General features: G+C 41.3%; 1 protein-coding gene across 1 annotated transcript in view; it reads right to left on the bottom strand.

Moving 5' to 3' along the window:
• Positions 1–1,952: 1,952 nt before the first annotated feature.
• Positions 1,953–24,672, bottom strand: part of GALNTL6 (polypeptide N-acetylgalactosaminyltransferase like 6) — a 1,261,291-nt gene continuing 1,238,571 nt past the window's right edge. Inside the window, exons 12-13 of the mRNA XM_032298886.1 lie at positions 23,537–23,686; positions 1,953–3,553 (exon numbers count right to left, since the gene is read on the bottom strand). Of these exons, the coding sequence (XP_032154777.1) occupies positions 3,386–3,553; positions 23,537–23,686 (318 nt within the window). The 3' untranslated portion in view covers positions 1,953–3,385. The remainder of the gene's footprint in view (positions 3,554–23,536; positions 23,687–24,672) is intronic.

The following is a 24,672-nucleotide window of genomic DNA, read 5'->3' as shown; positions in this document are numbered from 1 at the left end:
TTGAGTTTCTTCACAGAATTAGAAACAACTACTTTAAATTTCATATGGAACCAAAAAAGAGCTCATATAGCCAAGAGAATCCAAAACAAAAAGAACAAAGCTGGCGGCATCATGCTACCTGACTTCAAACTATACTGCAAGGATATAGTAACCAAAACAGACAAGAGGACAGAACAGAGGCCTCAGAAATAATGCTAGACATCTACAACCTTTTGATCTTTGACAAACCTTACAAAGACAAGCAATGGGCAAAGGATTTCCTGTTTAATACATAGTGTTGGGAAAACTGGCTAGCCATATGCAGAAAACTGAAACTAGACTCCTTCCTTATACCTTATATAAAAACTAACTCAAGATGGATGAAAGACTTAAATGTGAGATCTAAAATCATAAAAAACCCAAAAGAAAACCTAGACAATACCATTTAGGACATAGGCATGGGCAAAGACTTCATGACTAAAACAATGAAAGCAATGGCAACAAAGCCAAAATTGACAAATGGGATTTAATTAACTAAAGAGCTTCTGCACAGCAAAAGAAACTATCATCAGAGTGAACACGCAACCTACAGAATGGGAGAAAATGTTTGCTATCTATCCATCTGACAAAGGGCTAATATCTGGAATCTACGAAGATCTTAAACAATTTGCAAGAAAAAAAAACAACCCCATCAAAAAGTGGGAGAAGGATATGAGCAGATACTTCTCAAAAGAAGACATTTATACATCCAACAAGCATATGAAAAAAAGCTCATCATCACTAGTCATTAGAGAAATGCAAATCAAAAGCACAATTAGATACCATCTCATACCAGTTAGGATGGCAATCATTAAAAAGTTAGGAAACAACAGATATTGGAGAGGATGTGAAGAAATAGGAACACTTTTACACTGTTGGTGGGAGTGTAAATTAGTTCTACCATTGTGGAAACAGCTGGTGATTCCTCAAGCATCTAGAACCAGAAATACCATTTGACCCAGCAATCCCATTACTGGGTATATACCCAAAGGATTATAAATCGTTTTTACTATAAAGACACATGCACATGTGTGTTTATTGCAGCAATGTTCACAATAGCAAAGACTTGGAACCAACCCAAATATCCATCAGTGATAGACTGGATAAAGAAAATGTGGCATATATACACCATGGAATACTATGCAGCCATAAAAAAGGATCAGTTCATGTCTTTTGCAGGGACATGAGTGAAGCTGGAAACCATCATTCTCAGCAAACTGACAGAGGAGCTGAAAACCAAACACTACATGTTCTCACTATAAGTGGGAGCTGAACAATGAGAACACATGGACACAGGGAAGGGAACATCACACACCAGGTTCTGCCAGGGGCTGGGAGGCTAGGGGTGGGCTAGCATTAGGAGAAATACCTAATGTAGATGACAGGTTGATGGGTGCAACAAACTACCATGACATGTGTATACCTATGTAACAAACCTGCACTTTCTCCACACGTATCCCAAAATTTAAAGTATAATTAAAAAAAAAAAGAAAAAAAATAGCTCTTCAAAAGAATGCTTGAAAAATCAGTAAAGATAATGAAATAACTCTTCCCCAGCTATTAGCCTGGTAGTTTAGACATTTTGATTAGGTTTCAAGGAGATTACAAAATCATGAATATGTACAAGAAGAGGCTTCATGGCCTGTATGAAAGTTTCTAAATGTGAATATTATTTTAGCGGGCATCCCTAGGGAGGCCTAGTACTCTCATCTAGTGACCGAAAATCTCAAGTTAAATCACAGTAATATCCAGAACCAGCTTGGGTAACAGAGTAAGGCAACATAGCACAAGAGTAAAAACACAGGAATAGGCGTCAGAAGACAGCCCTGCCAGGAGCTGGGCCTTTCTGGGCTTTTGTTATTCATCTGAAGAAAAAAAGGGATTGGATCCTAGGAGTCTTCCCAGTTCTAAAATTTAATGCTCTAGATCCAAGATGTTATATAAATTTTTATTAACAGGAATACCAGCTTAAAACAAAAAAGCAAAGTCAAAACATTGTTATACCAAAAAAACTTGAGAGACGTATAATAAAAATGATTCTTTCTTCCTGAGGACCACCTTAGTACTTGTATATTCTTCCCCCAACCTGACATTATTGAACAGTAAAAAATTGTTTTAAGGATTAAACGTTCCATTTAGTTTTCAGAGCATGTCTTTCTTCATCCCCGAAATATTGTCCCATTAACAGAAAATGGTGTCAGAAACACTTTATTAACGGTAATCCCTTTTATGAGCTTCCAAAGAAAAGAACATCATTCATATCAACACTACAAAAGAACAACAATTTTAAAAACCCAAATAAATAAACGAACAAACAAAACCACTTCTAAGCTCCCACCACTGACTAAACAGAATTAAAGTGAACCAAGCCGTTTTCACACATCACTTGGAGTGTAGATTTATTTGGGTTGAGGAATCTCCTAAACAAATTACATCAACCTCACTCCATTTCCTTGCTTAATAAAAATTATGACCGGACAAATATCAGACTTTTAAGATTTTAAAAATAATAGAAAAGTAAAAATAGATTTCCCAGGGAAGTCCCTCTCCTAAATCTTATATGGTTTTGCTGCTTCTGTGAAATCTTTCTTTGGAGTAACTTGATAGAGTAGTTTTTTTGTTGTTTTTAACTGGATTCATAGAAGGGCATTGAATTAGAAATTCAGTGGATTCATGGAGCATGAATTTTCACGAACAATAAGAAACCTTTGCTCTGAAAGGAAAACAGCAAATATAAATGAAAGAATGTGATCACTGGATGTCCATTTCATTATGTAGTTTGAGTCTTACATTAGATATTGCACCCTCATTTAAAAATAAAGCAAAAGAAACCAGAATGGTATGAGCACTCTGAAATCATCTGCAGCACTTTTAAGGGTTAAACCTGCTTAACCCATTCTTAGTCAGAGAATGGCACCAAAGAGTACAGCTCACCCCTTAAGCGTGGCTAGTTCTAAACCTGTGATACCCTCAGGTTGTCAGAGCAGTCATGCACTCCATTTTCACCCCCCTCCCACCCATTTAATAGGATCCATTCATAGCTACTCACTACTGCAGGATTTGACCTGAGAAATGCTAGGATTTATTAGCTCAGCAGTTGTTTTGAAAAGTCCCTAAATAATCTTTGCCCTTGGCCAGCAAGGGAACTGCTAGTCTCGAGCTCTCAGAAGCAGCTGGTGAGATTCTCAGCCAAGTTCTTCAGATGCAGGAAGTTCTTCAAAACAACCTACTTTAACATGGCATTTACAGATTTTTAAACCAGCCTTCCTGGATCGAGGAAATGTTATTCCTGACTCCTTTGACCCAGATGCTGGCTAAAATTTCATTTATAATCTGTAGGTAATCACTCTTTCTTCCTTCTTTCTTTCTAGGAGCTGGCATGGTGGTTAAATTTTTCTAAAACAGTCATATTAATGTGTTCAAAAATCCACTGCTGAGTCTCAGAGAGAGGGTCACATCTGGCCATGAAAATCTTCTTCTCTGCGGGGTTGCAATCCATGCAGCTGTTGCTCACAGAATGGAATAATGTTCTGTCCTGGAGGAGTCAAGAAGAAAAGAAAAGACTGTTGTAATACGTGGTGAATGGTTACAACCCAAAACGTACAGAAGTAAGATATTTCTGTTTATATTTCAGTATATTTTCATTGCGTAAATAGATCAGCTCCCAAATCAAACAATAGCAGATGGAGTTGCCAATATGGAATGCGAATTTGTAGGATCTATTGGCACTATGTAGGGCTTACAAGCAGGTTCAATTAGAGACAAAAAATGGTATTCACGCATTCATTCAATGGTTCATTAAAAAAAAAAAAAAAAAAAAAAAAGCAATCCATGGCCAGGTGCAGTGGCTCACGCCTGCAATATCAGCACTTTGGGAGGCCGAGGAGGGTGGATCACAAGGTCAAGAGATCGACACCATCCTGGTCAACATGGTGAAACCCTGTCTCTACTAAAAATAGGAAAATTGGAAAATTAGCTGGGTGTGATGGCACCCGCCTATAGTTGCAGCTACTGGGGAGGCTGAGGCAGGAGAATCGCTTAAATCCGATAGGCAGAGGTTGCAGTGAGCCGAAATCATGCCACTGTATTCCAGTCTGGCAACAGAGTGAGACTCTATCTCAAAAACAAACAAACAAACAAACAAACAAAAAAACAACCCATTTGTTTTTTCTGTGGTGAGCCTTTTGCTATTTGCTTGGATTTTGAAGATAATAAGTACATGGGGTTGCTTGTCAAGTAGCAAGTATTGTATAGCAAGCATACAATAATGAAGCTGTTTGAGGAGAAACAGGTACGCAAAAAATTATATTTGAGTCCACAGTAAATAATACCCTCTGCTCACATGCACACACAATGACCAGAAGACTCATAATTCCCTCACATTGAACCTCTACTGGGAAAGAAAAATACAAAAACAAAAACAAAAAAAAGCAGCCAAAAGTGATGGGTTTTCAGCTGCCCGTTTCAGAAGATGAATATGGGTTTGGAGACAGAGGACACACAGGCAATAGCTGAATGTACAAATTCAAATTTGCTAGCTCTCGCGCTTCAGTCTCCTCTCAATCCCTTCATTGATAGAATGCAGGTGTTCCGGTGCTTCCGTTCTCATTGCTTTCCGCAAAATGGAGGAGGCAGCATTCATTTTTAAAAAGCCCCCAGGTACATGATGCATTTAACAGCCCAGTGAATGAAAAGATACCACGGGGACAGAAAGTTTAAGTAGTGAGCAAGCTCCTTGTCTGAACTAGCTCTGTTAACACACACCCCCTTTTAATTGTGTAGTTGGGGAAAAGGTAATACTAAAAAAACTTTTTTCCTTAACTAGTAATAAATTTATCTCTAATATTGTCTATAACGCCAATCATATGAGAAAACATCCCCAAATCACTGCTTACATTTTTAGGACCAAGTAATGTTTTATTATTTAGTGTAAGAAAGGTTTACAGGTTCTGGTTACCTTTCTTTATCTGAGGAATACTAAACTTACAATGCTTTTAAAATTAGGAGTTTCTCAGACACCCTTTGTAAACATTTCTGGGTTGCTCCTGGATTTCAAGACTCCATCAACCAATATTTAATATCCTTTTAGGATCCGGATGTTTGCATAGTTAAGCACTGCATGAAGGAAGAAAGAATAAGGAAGGAGAAAGGCAACCTGCAGGCAATTTAGTTTGCCTGTTTCTATTTTCAGTGTAAACAGAGCTGCGCCTAATACAAAGGCTTGCTATTCTCTTCTGCTCTCTTTAAAGGGGTTTCCTGAGTTTACTGTGGATTTTACTTTCCTTACAGAAAGAGGACTCCTGAGATTTCTTTGCTGTTTTATTTCCCTCCCGCTTCTTTAATTCCACCCACGTCCGACCCCAGGGAAGACTCCGAGAAGCTCTCTCCTCCTCTGGAGTGGAGGAAGCAGCTTCCTGGAGGAAGGAGAATCTCCGCCAGCCCTTCTTTCTGGGAGGGCTAGATATCTGCTGTCACAGATGCCCTCTCCCAGCTGCTGCTGTGGCCTTTGGGCAGCAGTCTCTTTCACTGTCTTCTGTCTTCTTCTCTAGCATCTCTCATGCACACTCTCCCCGCCCCAACCACTAGTGAAGCTAAGTGGATCTAATAGGTTTAGGTAAGTTTTTCAAAGAGCACTCTTAAGCTATTACAGTCATGAAGATTCTAAGTGACCTGCTACATTCTAATTCACTTTATTCTATGTACATGCACTTCTTGCCCTCTCTTCACTATTTATATTTTTTCTTATTGTCACCTTTATCAATAGCTCACGTGTGGCTGGGCGTGGTGGCTCACGCTTGTGATCCCAGCACTTTGGGACGCTAAGGCAGGTGAATCACATGAGGCCAGGAATTCGAGACCAGCCTGGCCAAACATGGTGAAACCCTGTCTCTAATAAAAATATAAAAATTAGCCAGGCATAGTGGTGCATGTCTGTAAACCCAGCTACTTGGGAGGTGGAGGCAGGAGAATTGCTTGAACCCAGGAGGCAGATGTTGCAGTGAGCTGAACCAGCCTGGAAGACAGAGAAAGACTCGGCCTCAAAAAAAAAAAAAAAAAAAAGCTCTTCAGATGAGCAGATTCTCCCTCAAAACACATATGTCCATAAAAGGTAAGAAGTGAGGAAAGGAGTAGGACATGTTTCTATTCTGTTTTCTCCCCAGCTTGTGTACCTCACCATGTATGCAAATATCAAACCAGACTTTGTGAACATTTTATTTTTTTGAACATTATTTTCTGAGCCATCAATTGATCGTATTTTTCCAAATCCCATATTGGAACCCATGCTCAGACAAATGCAGGTGTACTCCTGGGGAGAACCAAGTCAAATATGCAAATTCACCGCTACCCTGAACGATCCAGAATGTGTTTCTGTACTTGTACTTCATGTTCTCAGAGAAGTTGAAACATTGGATTCCCTTCATCTATCTATGTCTGAGAAGCTTCATCAGTAAAATGAGGGGGTGGATTAGATAAATCTCTGAAGCCTCTTCTAGTCATAAAAATGAATGAGCATTTTATTCTAAAGTTCACTAGTGGCAGAGACAAATGACAGGGTATCAAACTAGAGACCATCCACAGTGATCAGAGATCCACATGAGGAAGGAGACCCTTAATCCTCTTAGGCTTCTAGGAGCCCTCCCCCCAGACTTCCACATTGCATTTCAACAGGTGAAGTAAAGGCTGGCAGACCTGGGCGCCACCCTTTACTGCACTCCTGTAGATCGCAGGCACGGTATGGAGGAATCTTTCCGGAAGGCATTGTTTTTACTTAAACACAATCAAACCCCCACCTAAGTCACGTGCCCCATGCCTACTTCATGGATCAAGACCTTTCACTTGTAATTTCTAGAATTGTAAGCCCAGGACCCTTTCATATGTAATTTCTAGAGTTGTGACCCTTTTATTTATTTATTTATTTTTTTTTTGAGACAGAGTCTTGCTGTGTCGCCAGGCTGGAGTACAGTGGTGCAATCTCAGCTCACTGCAACCTCTGCCTCCCGGGTTCAAGCAATTCTTCCGCCTCAGCCTCCGGAGTAGCTGGGACCACAGGTGCGTGCCACCATGCCAGGCTAATTTTTGTATTTTTAGTAGAGATGGGGTTTCACCATGTTGGCAAGGATGGTCTCAATCTCTTGACCTCGTGATCCGCCCACATCAGCCTCCCAAAGTGCTGGGATTACAGGCGTGAGCCACTGCGCCTGGCCCAGCTGTGACCCTTTAAAAGGGTAAGGATTTTCTTTGTTGGGGAGCTTGGTTGTTAGGCATCTATGCCGCCGCAGCTCTCGGCTGAATAAATCACCACCCAGTGACCGAATAAATCACCACTTCCTTCCTAGTTCCATGTTCGAGAGGTTTGTCTGTGGTCTTTCCTACTTCACACAGTCTGATTGTTTCCTGGTTGGAGACAGAGCTCTGCTCACCCTTGTCTTGGGAGTGCCCAGCAAATCCTGTGGGTGAAGCTTCTCAGAGCGCCTTCTGCCTGGCCCATAGCAAACATTTTCCACTTTTGACCTTGGGGGCTAGCTACACCACTGCCATCTTTACTTTTCTACTCAGCCGAGCTTGTGAATTACTAAATGTCTTTCCTGGTGCTTTTCCTGGTTGGAAGTAAGTCTGTGGATCGAGAAATTGTTTTTTGAATGTGGTCTTTGGTTCTATGACAGACCTTCCCTCCTCTGCCCTTCCTCTTGGCAGTCACGGCAGCCGTGACAGAACTGAACACAGTTTTTTTCTGTGGAACAGACTTCTGAGTGTTTTGGCAAGTCTGCTCTTCCATAAGAATCCTCCCTACAGGACGATAGAAGATGTTCCTTCTTTGCTTTTAACTAGACTGTTCTTTTCCCAGTCCCGGGGGATGGCACCGCCTGTGCTCTGACTGTTCACAGTGTAATCCAGAATTGCATTTCGCTTCACTCCTTTCACTTTTCCTGGATGCCTACTCTGTCTATTTTTGTGTTTTTCTATGTTTTTCGGTTTAGTTTTGTTTTGCCTGAGAAAATTAGAAATTGTTGAGAGGAAATGTGAAAGTTTGAATCCAGTTTGAATCATAATCAATGCTCAATGACAGTCGACCAGTGCACCCTGGCAAGTGTAGGTGCGCCTTTCCAGGTAGCTCATTGAAAGGTGCACTTCTTTATAGCAGGCCTGTGGACTTGATTGGCATGCGTGTGACACTTTATGCACTCATGGGTTTGTGCTAGACTGTATTGGGTTCCATAGTCCTCTAGGGTCTGAACTTTAAAAGAATGTGTGAGTTGGCCAGATGTGATGGTTCATGCCTGTAATCTTGGCACTTAGGGAGGCTCAGCCGGGTGGATCACGAGGTCAGCAAATTGAGACCATTCTGGCCAACATGGTGAAACCCAGTCTCTACTAAAAATACAAAAATTATCTGGGCGTGGTGGCGCATGCCTGTGGTCCCAGCTGCTGGGTAGGCTGAGGCAGGAGAATTGCTTGAACCTGGGAGGTGGAGGTTGCAGTGAGCCGAGATTGTGCCACTGCCCTCCAGCCTGGCGACAAAGTGAGACTCCATATCAAAAAAAAAAAAAAAAAAAAAGAAGGAAAAAAAGAATATTTGAGTTACAGAAAGGATTCCACACTAGTCATAAAAGAACCAAATGCTAAAGATGCAAAAATAGTAGAATAGGTATATGAAGGTGATTCCAAGAAGGCAACTACAACACAGTGGGCAGAGAGACACCACGGTGCTGGGGAAAGGGCTTGGATGTGCAGCGATGAGGATTTATCAAATTTCAGTCCTGCTATTGATCTTGGAAAACTTGTTTAATTCTCTGAACTCCAGTTACTTATCGGTAACATGTAGATGACAGTATGCCTCACATGTTTATTTTGAGGATAAAAAGAGTTAATCACTGGCATAGTGTCCTGCCTATAAGTAAGTAACTAAGAAATAGTGATTCTACTTTTCCTTTCCCCTACTTTAATCAGGGAGCATCCCCAGTTCTAAAAATCAGAATGTACCCAACATCTGGTCTGAGACTAGCTATTCAACACCCAATTATATTTCCTGGCAAAATAGCGTTTTTGAAAGTTATCCTCTGCCTCAACTGGTTATCCAAACTGATGCAACAGTACCTCCTGTTTTAAGCACAAGGATTTATGGAGTAAGGATATCTATGGCTCTGAAATGAGCTCTTCTGTGCAATTACGGTCAGAGCTTATGTCTGAGCTATGTGTTTAGTTCCTTTGCCTAGAAGACAACATTATTCATGTCAGTTGAGTTTGACAAATATTTATTAAGTGCGTTTTATTTTCTGGTATGTATGAGAAGAGAGCATAGAAAGATAACCTAAGATGCACCCTCTGACCCATGACATAAGGAAGACCAAAAGGTAAACAAGAAATATTTGTAGTAGGGTGGCGCAGTGGCTCATGCCTGTAACCCCAGGACTTTGGGAGGCCGAGGTGGGCAGATCACCTGAGGTTGGGCGTTTGAGACCAGGCTGACCAACATGGAGAAATCCCGTCTCTACTAAAAATACAAAATTAACTGGGCGTAGTGGCGCATGCTTGTAATCCCAGCTACTCGGGAGGCTGAGGCAGGAGAATTGCTTGAACCCAGGAGGCAGAGGTTGTGGTGAGCTGAGATTACACCATTACACTCCAGCCTGGGCAACAAGAGTGAAACTCCATCTCAAAAAACAAAACAAAACAAGAAATGTTTGTGGTGAAACAGAGTCAATGAGGTTGTAGATGAGGGTGATAGGATGAATTAGGTTGTTCTAGATATAAGGAAGAACATATAAAAATATATAAAAGAATATGCATACTTATGCTTTCAATTTATTCAACAAAAAAATGTATTGGGCACCTGCTATTTGCCAGGCACTGTATTAGGTGCTTGGAATATGAACCTAATGAGACAAAAATCCCTGCCCTCCTGGAGTTTACTTTCTAGAGGCAGGGGTGAGGATGGGTTAGTGGGGGCACCGACAATAGGCAGTGAACATAGTAGGTAAACACATAGTCTGTTCAGGGGTGACATGAAAAAAAATCAAGGCAGTCAGAAGGACCTGGAGTGCCAACGGTGGGGCCAGAGTGAAAATTTAAATAGAATGACCAGGATCAACCTCACTGAGAAGGTAACATCTGAGGAGTCTTAAAGAAGGTAAGCTAATTCACCATGCAAAGGGTCTCAGATCTTTTCACCCAGAGGGAATGGCCAGGATTTGGGCCCTAAGCAGGTATGCACCCTGGTGGTCAGAGAACACTGAGGAAGCCAGAGTAGAAGATGTTGTCAGAGGAACGGAGCTTGGGTTTTGTGCCAGAGACCAGCAAGTCATATGGTATCGCTGGAACAAGGGGAAATATTCCAGACAAGGATATCCAAAGAGGTAGGCAAGGGCCACATCATGAGGAGCTGGCGGTACAGTGCTAGGGCTTGACTTTCCATGAAAGTAACTTGGAGTGGTCATGGGGTCTATAGTTAGGGTGGCAGTGAGGAAGATGGACGAGGGGTAGAAAGGCATTGGACTATAGTAAAGGAGAACCACCAGAGGCTACCGCAGTGATTCAGATTTCGGCTGATGCAAAAATGAGAGCAGTGGGATGAGTTGGGAGTGACCCGGGGGAGTGATCTAAGAAAATACATTGGGCATTCTGATTAATGAGATGTGGGGGCTGAGGTAGAGGGTGGAGGTGAATGTCTAGAAGAAAAGTCCTATTGAGGCAAGAAATGCAGAAAGAGAAACAGGATTGGTGTGGGAATGATAATGATTTCAGTTTTAAGTATGATGAGTTGGAGATGTTTATGGGACACCAAGGTTTAGATGCCCAGTGAGTAGTTAGATATAGATGGGATCTCAGGGTAGCTCCTCTGTGTTAAGTGGGGAGAGTCAAGTTACTCCCTCCTATTAATTTCCATGTAAATAGAAAGATTCATTATACAAGAGTATACACTGGAAGATGTTTCTGTAAGAGAGAACTCCTTCCCGTTCAATGCCTTTTGTGTCTAATATGGAAATGAGAGAATGAAGGCTTGGAATTATGAAACCAGTTTTAATCCTAGTTTTATCTCTGACAGTAACCTTTTGTGGTCACTTGGTTTGTCAGTGATTCAGGGTTTCCATCTGTAAAGTGAATGGAGTGGGCAGGAGGGTAGTGGGATGAGACAGGGAATTAAAAGATCTGCTTTCCCACCTCTTAGGGTTGTGCAGAAGAACAAGGTTGATATATGACTATCCTTTGAGCCATCTGGAAGAAAGACAAGTCAAGGAGGCCTTTTCTGCCTTTTTTTACTGTTGGCTTCTGGGAGAATGCAAATAACACCTTGATAGGCATAAAAGCGACGAAGCAGTCTTATTGTCTAACCTTTTCCACTTTGTTCTTTCACAGCTAGAATCCCTCACAGGAGGAGAAAATTGGTCTTCCTGCATCAGGGGTTAATGTGGCCAGTCAGCAATGTTTCTTGGCTGGGTGCTGTGGCTCATGCCTGCAATCCCAGCACTTTGGGAGGCCGAAGCGGGTGGATCACCTGAGGTCAGGAGTTTGAGACAAGACTGGCCAAGAAGGTGAAACCTGTCTCTACTAAAAAACACAAAAATTAGCCGGGCACGGTGGTGCATGCCTGTAATTTCAGCTACTCAGGAGGCTGAGACACCAGAATCACTTGAATCCAGGAGGCAGAGATTGCAGTGAGCTGAGATCACCCCAGCACTCCAGCCTGGGTGACAGGCCGAGACTCTGTCACACAAAAAAAGAAAAGAAGTAATGTTTGTTAATGCCCTGACAGAGCCCCTTGGTGTGTGTGCTGAGATGGTGCTGGCTACAGCAAACCTTCAAACCCTCCTTCTGCTCCGCTCACCAGCTTTTCTGGGCCGGTGATGTGCACAACCTGTCCTCAATTCTCCTGAGAGCAGCCAAGATCATGAAAAAAAAAAAAAAAAAAAAAAAAAAAAAAAAAAATCAATCCTGATGTGTTAGATCCCTGCTCTGCAATCCATTCAAAGACTTCACACTCTCTTAGCTAAATTCTTAGCGTGACCTACAAGGTCTTGTGTAGTCTTGCCTCTACAGATGTCTGGCCTTCTTTATATTTTTGAGACAGGGTCTCACTCTGTCACCCAGACTGAAGTGCGGTGGCGTCACCTTGGCTCACTGCAGCCTTGACATCCCAGGCTCAAACAATTGTTCCATCTCAGCCTGAGTAGCTAGGACCATGTGCATGCTGCCATCACACACAGCTATTTTTTTTTTTTTTTTTTTGGTAGAGATGGGGTATTGCCATGTTGCTCAGGGGGGATGTGTGGCCTTATAGTATTATTATTATATTATTATATAATTACCTTTAATGGCAAAAACTGCAATTACTTTTGCACCAAGCTAATAGTTCATTTTCTGACGCACATATGCATTTCAACTGGCTTCTTTCTGTTCCGAGAAAACCAATATCCTGCTTATCTCAGGGCCTTGCACAAGTTGATCCGTATGTCTGGGGTCTTTTCCTCCATCACTTTCTTTACCTACCTAAAGGTAAAGGTCTCCATCTTTTCCGCCTCCATTTAGAAGTTAATTTTTCAGAGAAGGCTTCCCTACCCTTCTGACCTGGATAGCGCCCAGTGTTTTGTGCTCTCATATTATTCTGTACACTTCCTTTAAGTAGTATTTGTCTGCTTCCCCTCTATACCGAAAGCTCATGAGTAAAACAAGCCCGTATGTTCTGCATCTTGTTTCTGTCTATCCATATCTCTTTAGCTCCCCTCAGAAAACCTGCCCCCAAGTCATGTGAACGTAATAGCTACTATTTGTCAAATGTGTATCAAGGTGTCAGGCAGTGCTAAGTATTCTACCCAGATTTTCTCTCTCTCTCTCTCTTTTTTTTTCCTACTTAAACCCACTTAAGCAACCTGAAGAGACAGTGAATGTGTATAAACAGGAAGCTAGATTCACTCATTCATTCATTCATTCAGTGAATTTGAAATAAGTACCTATTATGTGCCACAGAATGTTTTAGATGCTGGAAACAGTGCACGAAAGAAAGCAGAGAAAAATTCCCGCTCTTATGAAATGGATATTCTAAGATTTAGCTGTAACTAAATAGTTAAAATAGTACAGAAATGTACAGCGTAGAAATATGACTAGTTAGCCCATCTATTCCTGTATGCAAACCAACTTGGAGAGCAAAAAGCATATCAGAAGATATCTTGTTGAAGGTATTGTACCGTATAGTAGCTAACATCAATTGAACTCTTGTTATGTGTCATGCTCTAGGTGCACTTAAACATTTTATTTATTTTTTATTTTTTGAGTCGGAGTCTTGCTCTGTCACCTGGCTGGACGGCAATGGCGTGATCTCGGCTCACTGCAGCCTCCACCTCCCAGGTTCAAGCAATTCTCCTGCCTCAGCCTCCCGAGTAACTGAGACTACAGGCGCACACCACCATGCCTGGCTAGTTTTTGTATTTTTAGTAGAGATGGGGTTTCACCATATTGGTCAGGATGGTCTCGATCTCTTGACCTCATGATCTGCCCACCTCGGCCTCCCAAAGTGCTGGGATTACAGGTGTGAGCCATTGCACCTTGCCACATTTTTATTTAATCATCAGAATAACCTGCTAAGGCAGATACTAAACTAGTTAATAAGGGGGATTATTATCCCAATTTTATAAATGTAGAAACAGAAATTCATAGTAAGGAAGTTGCCCAAGGTCCCAAAGCCAGCATCCACAGTGGGGCCAGTGTCTACCATCAAGCCCTGCAGGAGACATCAGGCCCTGTGCTCTCTGTCTCCCTCTCTCTCTCTTTTTTTTTCCTTGAGACAGGATCTCACTGTGTCACCCAGGCTGGAGTGCAGGAGTGCAGTGTCATGATCATGACTCACTGTAGCCTAGACCTCCAAGGCTCAGGGGATCCTCTTGCCTCTGCCTCCCAAATAGCTGGGACCACAGATCTGTGCCACTACGCCCAGCTTTTTTTTTTTTTTTTTTTTTTTTTTTTTTTTCAGAGACAGCGTTTTGCCATGTTGCCAAAGCTGGTCTTGAACTGCTGGGCTCTAATGATCTGTCTTGGCCTCTCAAATGCCTCAGCCTCCCCAAATGCTAGCATTAGGGATGAAACATAACTCAGAGGTTAAGAACACAGACTTGGTACAGAGGCTCTGAGTTATGTTTCATCTCTTTTCTTGGCTGAGCCAACTACCAGTCTACTCCCACCCCACACCTGCTTGGTAGGAAAGAATTGTCCTGATTAACAAACACTAATTTGATTTTTTTCGTAGTTTCTATTAACAAGATTCTTTTCTGTTTGACAGTCTAGATCTGGGCAGGCATTCAATTCACAAAGACTTTATCTTTGTGGAAGAGCCCCAGGATAGTCTTAACAGAACCTTTCTATTACAGAGTGACCAGAGAATGACAGTTAAGTATGCTAGGTGATCAGTAGGAGTACTGCTAAGTTGAAATGGCAGAAGTTAGAAGGTCATAACAACCTAAGTGACTTCAGCTGGGTTAGACATACAGCTAAAAATAGAATGGGAAGATAGAATTAATTATTGAAAAGGCAGCTTCATTGCTGCAATGAATGTATAGACCTCCTGAGAGTTAGCCTCATCCTTCTTTGACAAGGTAACTGAATTTTCAATTTGTGCTGAAATTTTTTGCATAAGGATCAAACTTCTTAGGATACAGTGACATCAGTCCTCTATTACCAAAATGTTGCCGACACTGGGCACCTGGTTTTCAGCAAGATGTCTGAAGAGTCCAATTTTGTTTTCCTATGGGCAAGCTAGAGAATGATGGTCTAGAAGATAATTTTACGTGAATTTTTATCTGGTTGAGTAACTTCCTTATTAATGGATTATTGTCACCTCTACTGTATGATAGAGCATCAGGGCTTGACTTTGCATTGGGATCAACAATTTGGATGAAGGCATGAATGGAAGCTGATCCAATCTATGGATGGAACAAATTATATTTCTATTGCTATTAAGTTGAATCAAAATATTTAAATGCATGTTAGGATAAACATAAGAAGATAGAGTTTAATGGAAACAAACAGATAGCAACATAATTATAAAAGATGACCTGTACAGGTATAAGATTGGAGAGATATGTCTGTGTAACAAAGCAAGAGAAAAAGAGAGATTTTTTTTTCCCCCAATGCTGAAAGCTCATTAAGAAGCTGAATGTGTAAAGTTAAGGCAGGAAATCAATCAACTAAGGCTAAATTAACAGAAACTCTGCTCACAGCAAAGTGTGCTGGAAACTCATAACAAAAGCTGCTAGAAACTTATTCTACTTTCCGTGGTGGCAACATTCCTAGACCATTGAGTTCTGGGAATCATGCCACTCTCTAAGACTATGTGAAGTACATTAGGGGTAAATAAAGGAGATAAAGGTAGGTTCAAATTAAGTCACATGGAGAGCAGTGGCAGGAAATTGGGCCATTTAATTGGATTAAAGACCAGGCAAGCATTCGTTCAAATATTTGGGATCCGTCTTGAGTAAAATGAATTAAATATAATCTGTGTGGTACCAAAGACCAGGGAAGAACTTTCTAGCAATTGGGACTGCCCAAATATGAATGGGCTGACCTGGGAGAGTGTGACAGCCCGACCTCTGACCACATGTCTAGAATTTTATAGGGACTTCATTTATCAGAACCAGAGTTGAATCACTTGACTTTTTAGTTAAACTTGTTATATACCCTTTCCTTATTTTTTGGTCCTAAATCAATACCTATCCAGAATGATTTAAAATAACAACCTGGAGGCCTTCTATCTGGCACCTTGGTGGGCCAGTACGTCCTCATTTTATGAACTGAGGGGCCAAAACCTGGCATATATCATAAGTTACAACAAATAGTCAAATGTAGGCAGATGCCACAAATTCCACTCACTGGCTTTTTAAATGAATGTGATTGTTACACTGTTATCAATTTAGCCTGGCAGGTGCCTTCTTATCTGTACTTCCTGTTTGATGCTATTTGCAAGTACTTTTTATGAAAGTTAACTTATAAGAATGCCCAGAGAGCAACTAAGGAAAAGTAATTTTAAATCTTTTACTTTGGGGAGGTTGCATGTGCAGTTTTAAGACAAAGAAATCTGTTGTTTTACCCAGCACAGGTTGGGGTTTTTGAAGGTGGGGTTCATATTAATAATTGAACTAGTGGTTCTTTAAGCCAGTAAGTGAATCCTTATTTAGGAACTTCATATATTAGGTATTAGGCAGGCCATGTAGACATGTTTTAAAAATTTCTTGGCCTCAGGTAGTTGGCGGGGGTTGTGGGGGCTAAGTATGTATAATACACAGTGTTTTAAATACAAATAAGGAAACAAAATGCCGTAGAAGTACAAAAAAAGGGGAGGAAAATTCCAACTAGAGAAAAGGGAGAAGTAGGTTAAAGAAAGAAGGTAAAAATTTGAGCTAGAAAAGTGATTCTCCATCTGACTGCCTATTAGAATCTCCTAGGACCTTTCAAAGAATATCAATACTCAGGCTTCACCAACTAGGGGGCCTCAGTCAGTCTCTCCTCGTGCCAGTATATTGCCTTAATAATACACTTTCATAATGTTTTGATATCTGGTGCTTTTATAATGTTTTAGTACTTGTTTTTTTTTTTTTTTTACCTTCTTCAAGATTTTCTTAGCTATTCTTTTCCCTTGCATTTCCATGTAAATTTTAGAATCAAGTTATCAGAGTAGGCCTCCTGAGATGTGTTTGGTTTTGCATTAAATGTTTAGATCATTTAAAAACTGACATATGTCAGGCCTCCAAGTCCAAGCCTGCCATTGTAGCCTTGGTGACCTGCACGTACACCTCTGGATGGTCCCAGGAGCCAGGAAGCCTGAAGTAACCACAAGTAACCAGGTAGGCATAGAAAGAAGTGAAATAACTTGTTCCTGCCTCAACTAATTGCTCTCCCCCTGCACCCTGTAACCATTGTTCCTGCTCAGCCTTGCGGAATATCCCCCCTGGACACTGGGTTTCTCAAGACACCCTACTCCTGTAACTATGTAATTTACCTCACCTTCCCCTCTGCTTGCAACTGATAACCCCCACCCTTATAATCATGCCTGTTTGTAATAGATGATCCCTACCCTTGTGACCATGCATCCTGTGACACCCTTCCCCTCCCTAAAATAGATTACCACCTTTAACTGACCACTTGCCCCAACCTATAAAACCAACTCCTAATCCACTGCCCTCCACTGACTCTCTTTTTGGACTCAGCCCGCCTGCACCCTGGTGAATAAACAGCCATGTTGCTCACACAAAGCCTTTTGGGGGTTCTTTTTACAAGAGTGATGCACCTAACAACATCTTCGCAATATTGAGACATAAGCCTTGTGCATGACGGATCCCGCTGTAGTTTGTATGAGTTTTCTTAGTGATGCTTTGTAGTTTTCTGCATAAAGGTCTTTAACATCTTTACTGTGATTTATTCCTATTTTGTGCTTTGTGTGATCAAATGGAATCACTTTTAAATTTCATTTTCTATTTTTTGTTGCTAGTATATAAACAATTCATTTTCATCTTGGGCCTATGCTCAATGTACCTATTCATTTTTATGGTTTAGCTATTTTTATGGTTTAGCTAAACTTTAAAATGAATAGGTACAATAGAAATAAAACAGTCTATTCGTAGATGACCTGATAGTGTATTTAGAAAATCCAAAAGATTATGCAGGTAAACTTTAAAATGAATATGTACCTATTATAAACCTTTAAATGTCTAATTCTTAAACCTTTAAATGTCTGTATGTTGCCTGATTATACTGATTAGATATCTTATAGAAGGTTGAAAAACATGATTTTAGTCAACATTCTATTTTATTCCCAGTCTCTGGAGGAGAACTTTAACATTTCACCACTAAGAGTGAAGGTAGTTGTGTTTTTTGGCTATACTTCCTATTAGATTAAGTTAGTTTATTTCTATTAGCTTACTTTCTGTATGGCTAAGACTATTTAGTTACATGGTAAAAACTTGAGGCTTCAACAATGGACCAATGTATATAAGACCTATTGACTTACAATAAAAGCATCACTTCAGTGCCATGGAAAAAAATGATCTTTTAAGTAAATGATGATTGATCAATAGCATCTCTCTATCTATATCAATAATATCAATATCTATTTCCATTTATCTCTGTATATGAATCAATCCTTATGCTATACACATAAAAATATTTCAGGGAATTATATACCAAAATGCAGAATATTAAGCAACAAAATGTCCAAAGGCAACTTGGAAAGCTAACTACATGTAGGCCAGGATTTCCTAAGCAGGACACAAAACCCGCGAATCATAACGAATAGCTTTTCATTAAGGCACTGCATTAAACAGAAAAAAGACAAGACACCAACTGGAATAAAGTATTGCAATGCATACATCCAATGAAGCACTTATATATAGAAAAAAAGTCCCTAAAAATCTGTGTGAAAAAGCCAGACAGCCCATGTTAAAAAATGGGCAAAAGACTTGAGTAGGTGCTTCACAAGTAAGATATCCAAAATGGCTAACAAACATATCACTTTACAATCGCAGAATAAAAATGAAAAAGAAACCGACAATACCAAGTGTTGGTGAGGATGTAGAGCAGCCGGATTCTTGGTGATGTCTGTACCCTGGGCATGGCCCTCCAGGCTTTTCCATGCTGGCTGTGCTTCCAGCTACTGGCCACTGCATGTTTCTGCTTAAGGACTTTCTCTGGCCTTAAGAATGGTTCTGTTGGTAAGAACAGCAGGCCAGCGGTATCAAGAGAGTTGGGGTATTTATACACCACTCCAGTCAATCTTTGGTCAGGAACCTAAAGATTGACTCCCTGATGTGTGTTCTACATTTCCAGAGATCTTCAGTAGGATTGAGCTCTAATTGCCTGCAGTGGTACTTGCTTGATAATGCACCCTTTATTGGCTCTGACCTCTCCTCCATTTCACTTCCTCACTCCTTATCAAGATATTCTGATAGGGAATATCTTTATTTGGAATATCTTATATCTTTATTTGGAATATCTTATATTCCAAATAAACCATGTGCATTCAAATTCTTACTTTAGGTTATATATCTGGGGAAACCCAAATTAAGACATATGCTATAATCTAATAAAAAGTTTACTTAAAATGAAAAGGGCATGGGATATAGCTCTCAGTTTTGGAAGGATAACAACTGTCAATATGGCTTAGGAGAGATTGGTTTAATGATGCGGTATATTAGGACATACCTTGCCATGATGATCAATGTAAAAAGTGCATTGTCACCAACACAGATGGAAATGTTATGATAGGATCAGAAACTGTGCTAGAAGTTTCATAGTTTATCTCACTCAGTTATTATCATTATTATACTGGTGAAGCAGTTGAAAGTCACAGAAGCAAAACAACTATTCAAGATCCCCTTTCAATTTCAGGATGAATTGGAGGATATCAAACCTGAATAACTCTAAGGCCTGATGGTCAGCTGTTACGTTGGCCAGGTTGTGAAGGATCCAGATGAGAATTGAGGAGCTAACGCACTCTATCTTCTACTCAATGAGTAAACCAATGAAGTCGTAAAACAGCGGAATACCATGGCGAGGTTTTGTGAAATTGCCTTCTGGCTTCAGGATGGAAGATGAGGAAGGGGAAGGGCAGGAGGCAGGGTAGTCATTGCAATAACCCAGGGCTAAGATGTGAAGACTGAACCAGGCAGGGGCTGGCTATAGCAATGGCAAAGAGGGGGTGGATTTCAGAGATATTGGCTGAGAGGAGCGGGTAACAAGTCTTAGTGACCAATGGGGGCTGAAGAAGAGGAAACACAGTTTCTTGTTTCGGCTGCTGGGTGAGGACAATAATTTTTACTGAGGTTGCTTCAACGATTCACTGTTCTTATAACAGGGTTCCCCCTGGTGGTAAAATAAAACCAGGAACAGGATTTCTCATCCTGGGTACCTGTTATTGTAGGAAACAGCTATGCAACTGAACATAGTCCCAGCATCATAGAATAAGGATGCCCTTTTCCTTTTGTGGTGGCAAAGAGCCACATCTAAAAATAACTAGAAGCTGAGTCAGAGTTGCTGAAACCAGGAAGCAGGGCCCAAAAACAACCTTCATCAGCTCAAGCAAGGTGGCTCTGGCCACCTTCTCTCTCCAAGATGTCTCTGTGTAGCTGGGAGGGAGGAGTTGGCTGGTATCAGTGACACTGAATCCAACCGGCATTGGGAAACTCCCCTGGGGAATACTGATCTTATTCCTTAAAAGCATGGCAGAGGAAATAGAGACTTTAAAGCCAGATTCATCTGTGTTTGAATCCACATATCTGCTAGTATCAGTTTCTCCCTGTGTGAATTATACACAGTAGAACCTAAATGGTTATGAGGTTTGAGATAATGTGTGTAAAGCACCACCAGCTTGATGCCTTTTTAACAGTTGGAGATGATGAGGATGATGATGATGACTTTGGGAGCTTAGGAGATGGCTCACGCAGCCCTTTAGTCAATTAGTAGAGGGCTCTGATTGATCTCATGAATATGATTATAAAAAGTGGGAGTTCCAGGGTGGGTGTGGTGGCTCGTGCCTGTAATCCTAGCACTTTGGGTGGCTGAGGCATGTGGATCCCCTGAGGTCAGGAGTTTGAGACCAGCCTGGTCAACATGTTGAAACCCCATCTCTACTAAAAATACAAAATTAGCTGAGCATGGTGGTGCATGCATGGTAATTGCAGCTACTCAGGAGGCTGAGGCAGGAGAATTGCCTGAAGCTGGGAGCTAGAGGTTGCAATGAGTCAAGATCACACCATTGCACACAACCTGGGTGACAAGAGCAAAGCTCTGCCTCAACAAACAACCCCCGTAAAACTGTCAGAAGCCCGCAGAGCCAGGTACTGCATCCAAATGGACAAGGTGGCACCCCAGACAGATTTCTCTTTGTGCTTTTACTCTTTATGTTTAGGCATTGCCCTTGGAAAAAACAAGAGGAATTTTCTAAAACAGGTGTGTTTGAATAGGCCTGAGTCATCCATCAAGACGTGATATTTCAGAAACTTTCCATTTTGAGGATTTTCATGCTCCTGATTAAGTTTAAACACCTTGCTTGCTGTATAAATACACATGGAGTGTAACCTTTTCTTAAGTAATGCAAGACCAACAGCTACAAAAGGAGCTGAGAAGGCAGCCACAGCACGATCACATCTAGTGGTTTCCTTTCACAAATCCCTTAGGATCCTGGAAAGGTTTAGTATTAAAGCTCATAAGAGTTTCCCCTTGAAACCACTGCAGCCTGGGTTTTTTTCTTCCCAGGAGCTCTGTGTATTAGTTGTTCTTATCCACCTGAAAGCTTTTGTAAGCTCACTAATAAAAACAACTGCATTTTCTCGGCTTAATTACATGTTATTGAGTGGTTGGTGTGTCATGCTGTAAATGTACAGTAATGAGACATGTTCTGTTCATTAGGGACCACCAACACACTAAGCAAATGGTAAATCAGCTATTTTATTGATGTGTGCAGAAAGTAACTCCTTACATGTCAGAATGTAACCATTAAAAAAAACCCTTACTTTATTGCACCACACACAGACTGTATCATGCTGAATAGCAAAATAGTTTGATAAGATGAATCATTTATTATACATTTCATAATGAAAAGGGTCAGGCTTTCCTACAGCAGTGCTATTCTCCCAGCCTCATTTTATCTGATACTGTCTTCTTCTCTGTTCCTTTGATTCTAGATTGCTTTGCAGAAGGATATAACAACTGATGCGTGGTGGGTTTTTTCTTTGGCTTTTTTTTTTCCTTTTTTTTTTTTTTTTGTTTTTGAGTCGGAGTTTCACTCTTGTCACCCAGGCTGGTGTGCAGCACAGTGGTGCGACCTTGTTTCGGCTCACCTGTGACTTCCTAGGAAGTCATTCTCCTGCCTCAATGTCCCAAGTAGCTGGGACAACAGGTATGCACCAACATGCCCGGCTAATTTTGTATTTTTTTACGGGGTTTCGCCATGTTGGCCAGGCTTGTCTTGAACTCCTGCCTCGGCCTCCCAAAGTACTGGGATGACAGGCATGAACCACCGCGCCCAGCCCAACCGATATTTTGTAATTTTTCCGGACACAGCCACAACCTGTGGGTGTTTGGGTGGGGGTGGGATGCAGAGTAAACGTATACAAACAAGTCTGCCTTTGGGTGAGTATAGTTTTAGAAGCTCATCTCTAAGAGGTAGAAACCAGAATACTTATTAAGTGAGGGAACAAGTGACATAACCAGTCCCCTCTTCCCGTACTGACTCTCCACCACTTCTTCCCTTGCCTAAGCCACGGGATGGCCAAGTTCATGAATAAAGTGGGGGATATTCAATTTTCCTCATAACCTGAGGCAAGGCTAGCCTCAGATTGTGACAAAGCAAACAGAAGGCATCTTCTCCATGTCTGAGCAGTCCCCAGCAGTTCCACGGATTTGTGGGGGCAGAGTGGAGCTTATGGAGTAATTGCTAATTGATGGCCAGTCCTATTCCCAAAAGCAAAGAAGTTGAAAAGCAATTTTGTATAGTATTCTAAAAAGTTGTCAAAAGGAAACAGTGAAAATATTTTCAAACAATAAACTAATTGCTCTTTATTAACTCAATAAAATGTGACTTTATATATGTTTTTGAGTTTTTCGTATCATTCACTGTTAACTTTATAATTTCTGAAACTTTTAAATTCCTCGAATTCTTCTTTGCTACATTTGAGCAGGATTTTGGTGAAAACGTAAATGGGTTACTTTGTGTATAAGGATTGCAGCAATTATATCTACATAGATTATAAATATTTGTGTAAACATCATTGTCTTAATCCAGACAGGTCCCAAGCCAGTGAGCCTGAGATACATAATAAATGAATGGATACCGTAATCTGTGTATGTGTGCTGTGGATGGGTGTTGTTAAAAATTATGCCTACGTGTTTTTGCTTATTGGATATGTGGTTCTTCCTTTTGAGAGTGTTCTGAGTTCAAACTAGACCCATTCCTTGTTTTGGCTCAAAGCTGTTTTTCAGTCATAACCAACTGTGATGGGCATACATGTAACAAGTGAAGCCAAAAGCTTGCACCTTTCTACGTACTCAATTTTCCCTTCACCTTTGCTGGTGATCTCTGGATGTGTGAGCCAAATGTGTGTATGTATGACTCAGTAAAACATTTAATCAAAACAGTGTCTTATCTTTTCTTTCTTTCTTTTTTCCTTTTTTTTGAGACAGAGTCTTGCTCTGTCGCCCAGGGTGGAGTGCAGTGACACAATCTCAGCTCACTGCAATTTCCGCCTCTTATGCTCAAATGATGCTCCTGCTTCAGCCTCTTGAGTAGCTGTGATTACAGGCACCCACCGCCATGCCTGGGTAATTGTTATATTTTTAGTAGAGACGGGGTTTCACCATGTTGGTCAGGCTGGTCTCGAACTCCAACCTCTGGTGATCTGCCCACCTCGGCCTCCCAAAGTGCTGGGATTACCGGCGTGAGCCGCTGCGCTGGATCTAAAACAGTGTGTTTTCAAAGAAAACTTTGAGTAAGAATAACTTAAACCACAGCAATGTGAGAATGACCACAGTGACTGCCTCTTACCTTCCGGTATCCCCAGAGCTGGTTGCCCTTCATGCCATGACAGTCATAGAGTGTGACTGGGCTGTTGTGTGAGATGGCATCGAAGCAGAATTTCCGGGTATGCAGTGGCTCACCAGGTCGAATATCTTCCCTCCATCCAAAGGTAAAGAGCTAGCAAAGCAACAGTAGCAGAAAAGCTGCAGTGAGTTTGACTTGGAGAGAAGATGCGAGGGCAGGGGGAGGGATGTCTTTTAGCAATGTAAAACTCCTGCTTTGTGATCTACTAAATAAGAGCTAAGTCTCAGCATGAGAGAGGTGTTGGAAAGGCACATGTCATGAAGCGCTATAGCAGCAACAGCTGCACTTTTGGTCCAGGCTGCCAAAAGATGTAAATGAAGAGTTTCCAATCAGGTACCAGAGAAAATAACAGAGGCTGGTGGAAAAAGAGGTTGTGGAGGGGCATGGAAGGAGGGGATTGAAGGCGAAAGACTAGGAGGACATAAGGAGGAAAGATGGTGGGGAAAGAACAAACAGTCTTTTTGTTTGTTTGTTCAGTTTGAGACCGAGTCTCGCTTTATCTCGCAGGGTGGAGTGCAATCCCGGCTCACTGCAGTCTCCACCTCCCAGGCTCAAGTGATTCTCCTGCCTCAGCCTCTTCAGTGGCTGGGATTACAGGTGTGCACCACCACATCTGGCTAATTTTTGTATTTTAGTAGAGATGCGGTTTCACCATGTTGGCCAGGTTAGTCTTGAACTCCTTGACCTCAGGTGATCTGCCCACCTCGGCCTCCCAAAGTGCTGGAATTACAGGTGTGAGCCACTGTGCCTGGCCAGAAAGTCTTTAATAACACTCTACAGTCTTTAGTTAGATAAAATATTACTAGAACAAATCCTACACAGTTTGCCCAAATTTGCAGGTTAACTAAAGAGACAAGGAGTAGAGATGAGCTGAATTGATGCTAGCACCTTGAAAAATCTAATGTAAAGGAAAGCCAAGCTTGATGAAGCAAAGAATAGACCCATTAATTTCCTAGGTTGGTAAGAGTAGTTCTGCAGGGCAATGTAGAAAGTTTTAGATTTTAACTCACAGTAAGAAATGCAGTAAACACACACACACACACACACACACACACACACACACACACACACACACACAC

Source organism: Sapajus apella, unplaced genomic scaffold (genome assembly GCF_009761245.1).
Source record: "Sapajus apella isolate SASKATOON/1434 unplaced genomic scaffold, GSC_monkey_1.0 scaffold39, whole genome shotgun sequence".
Taxonomy (NCBI): Eukaryota; Metazoa; Chordata; class Mammalia; order Primates; family Cebidae; genus Sapajus; species Sapajus apella.
The sequence above is the reverse complement of the archived record's forward strand: the minus strand, read 5'-3'. Positions and strand labels throughout refer to the sequence as shown.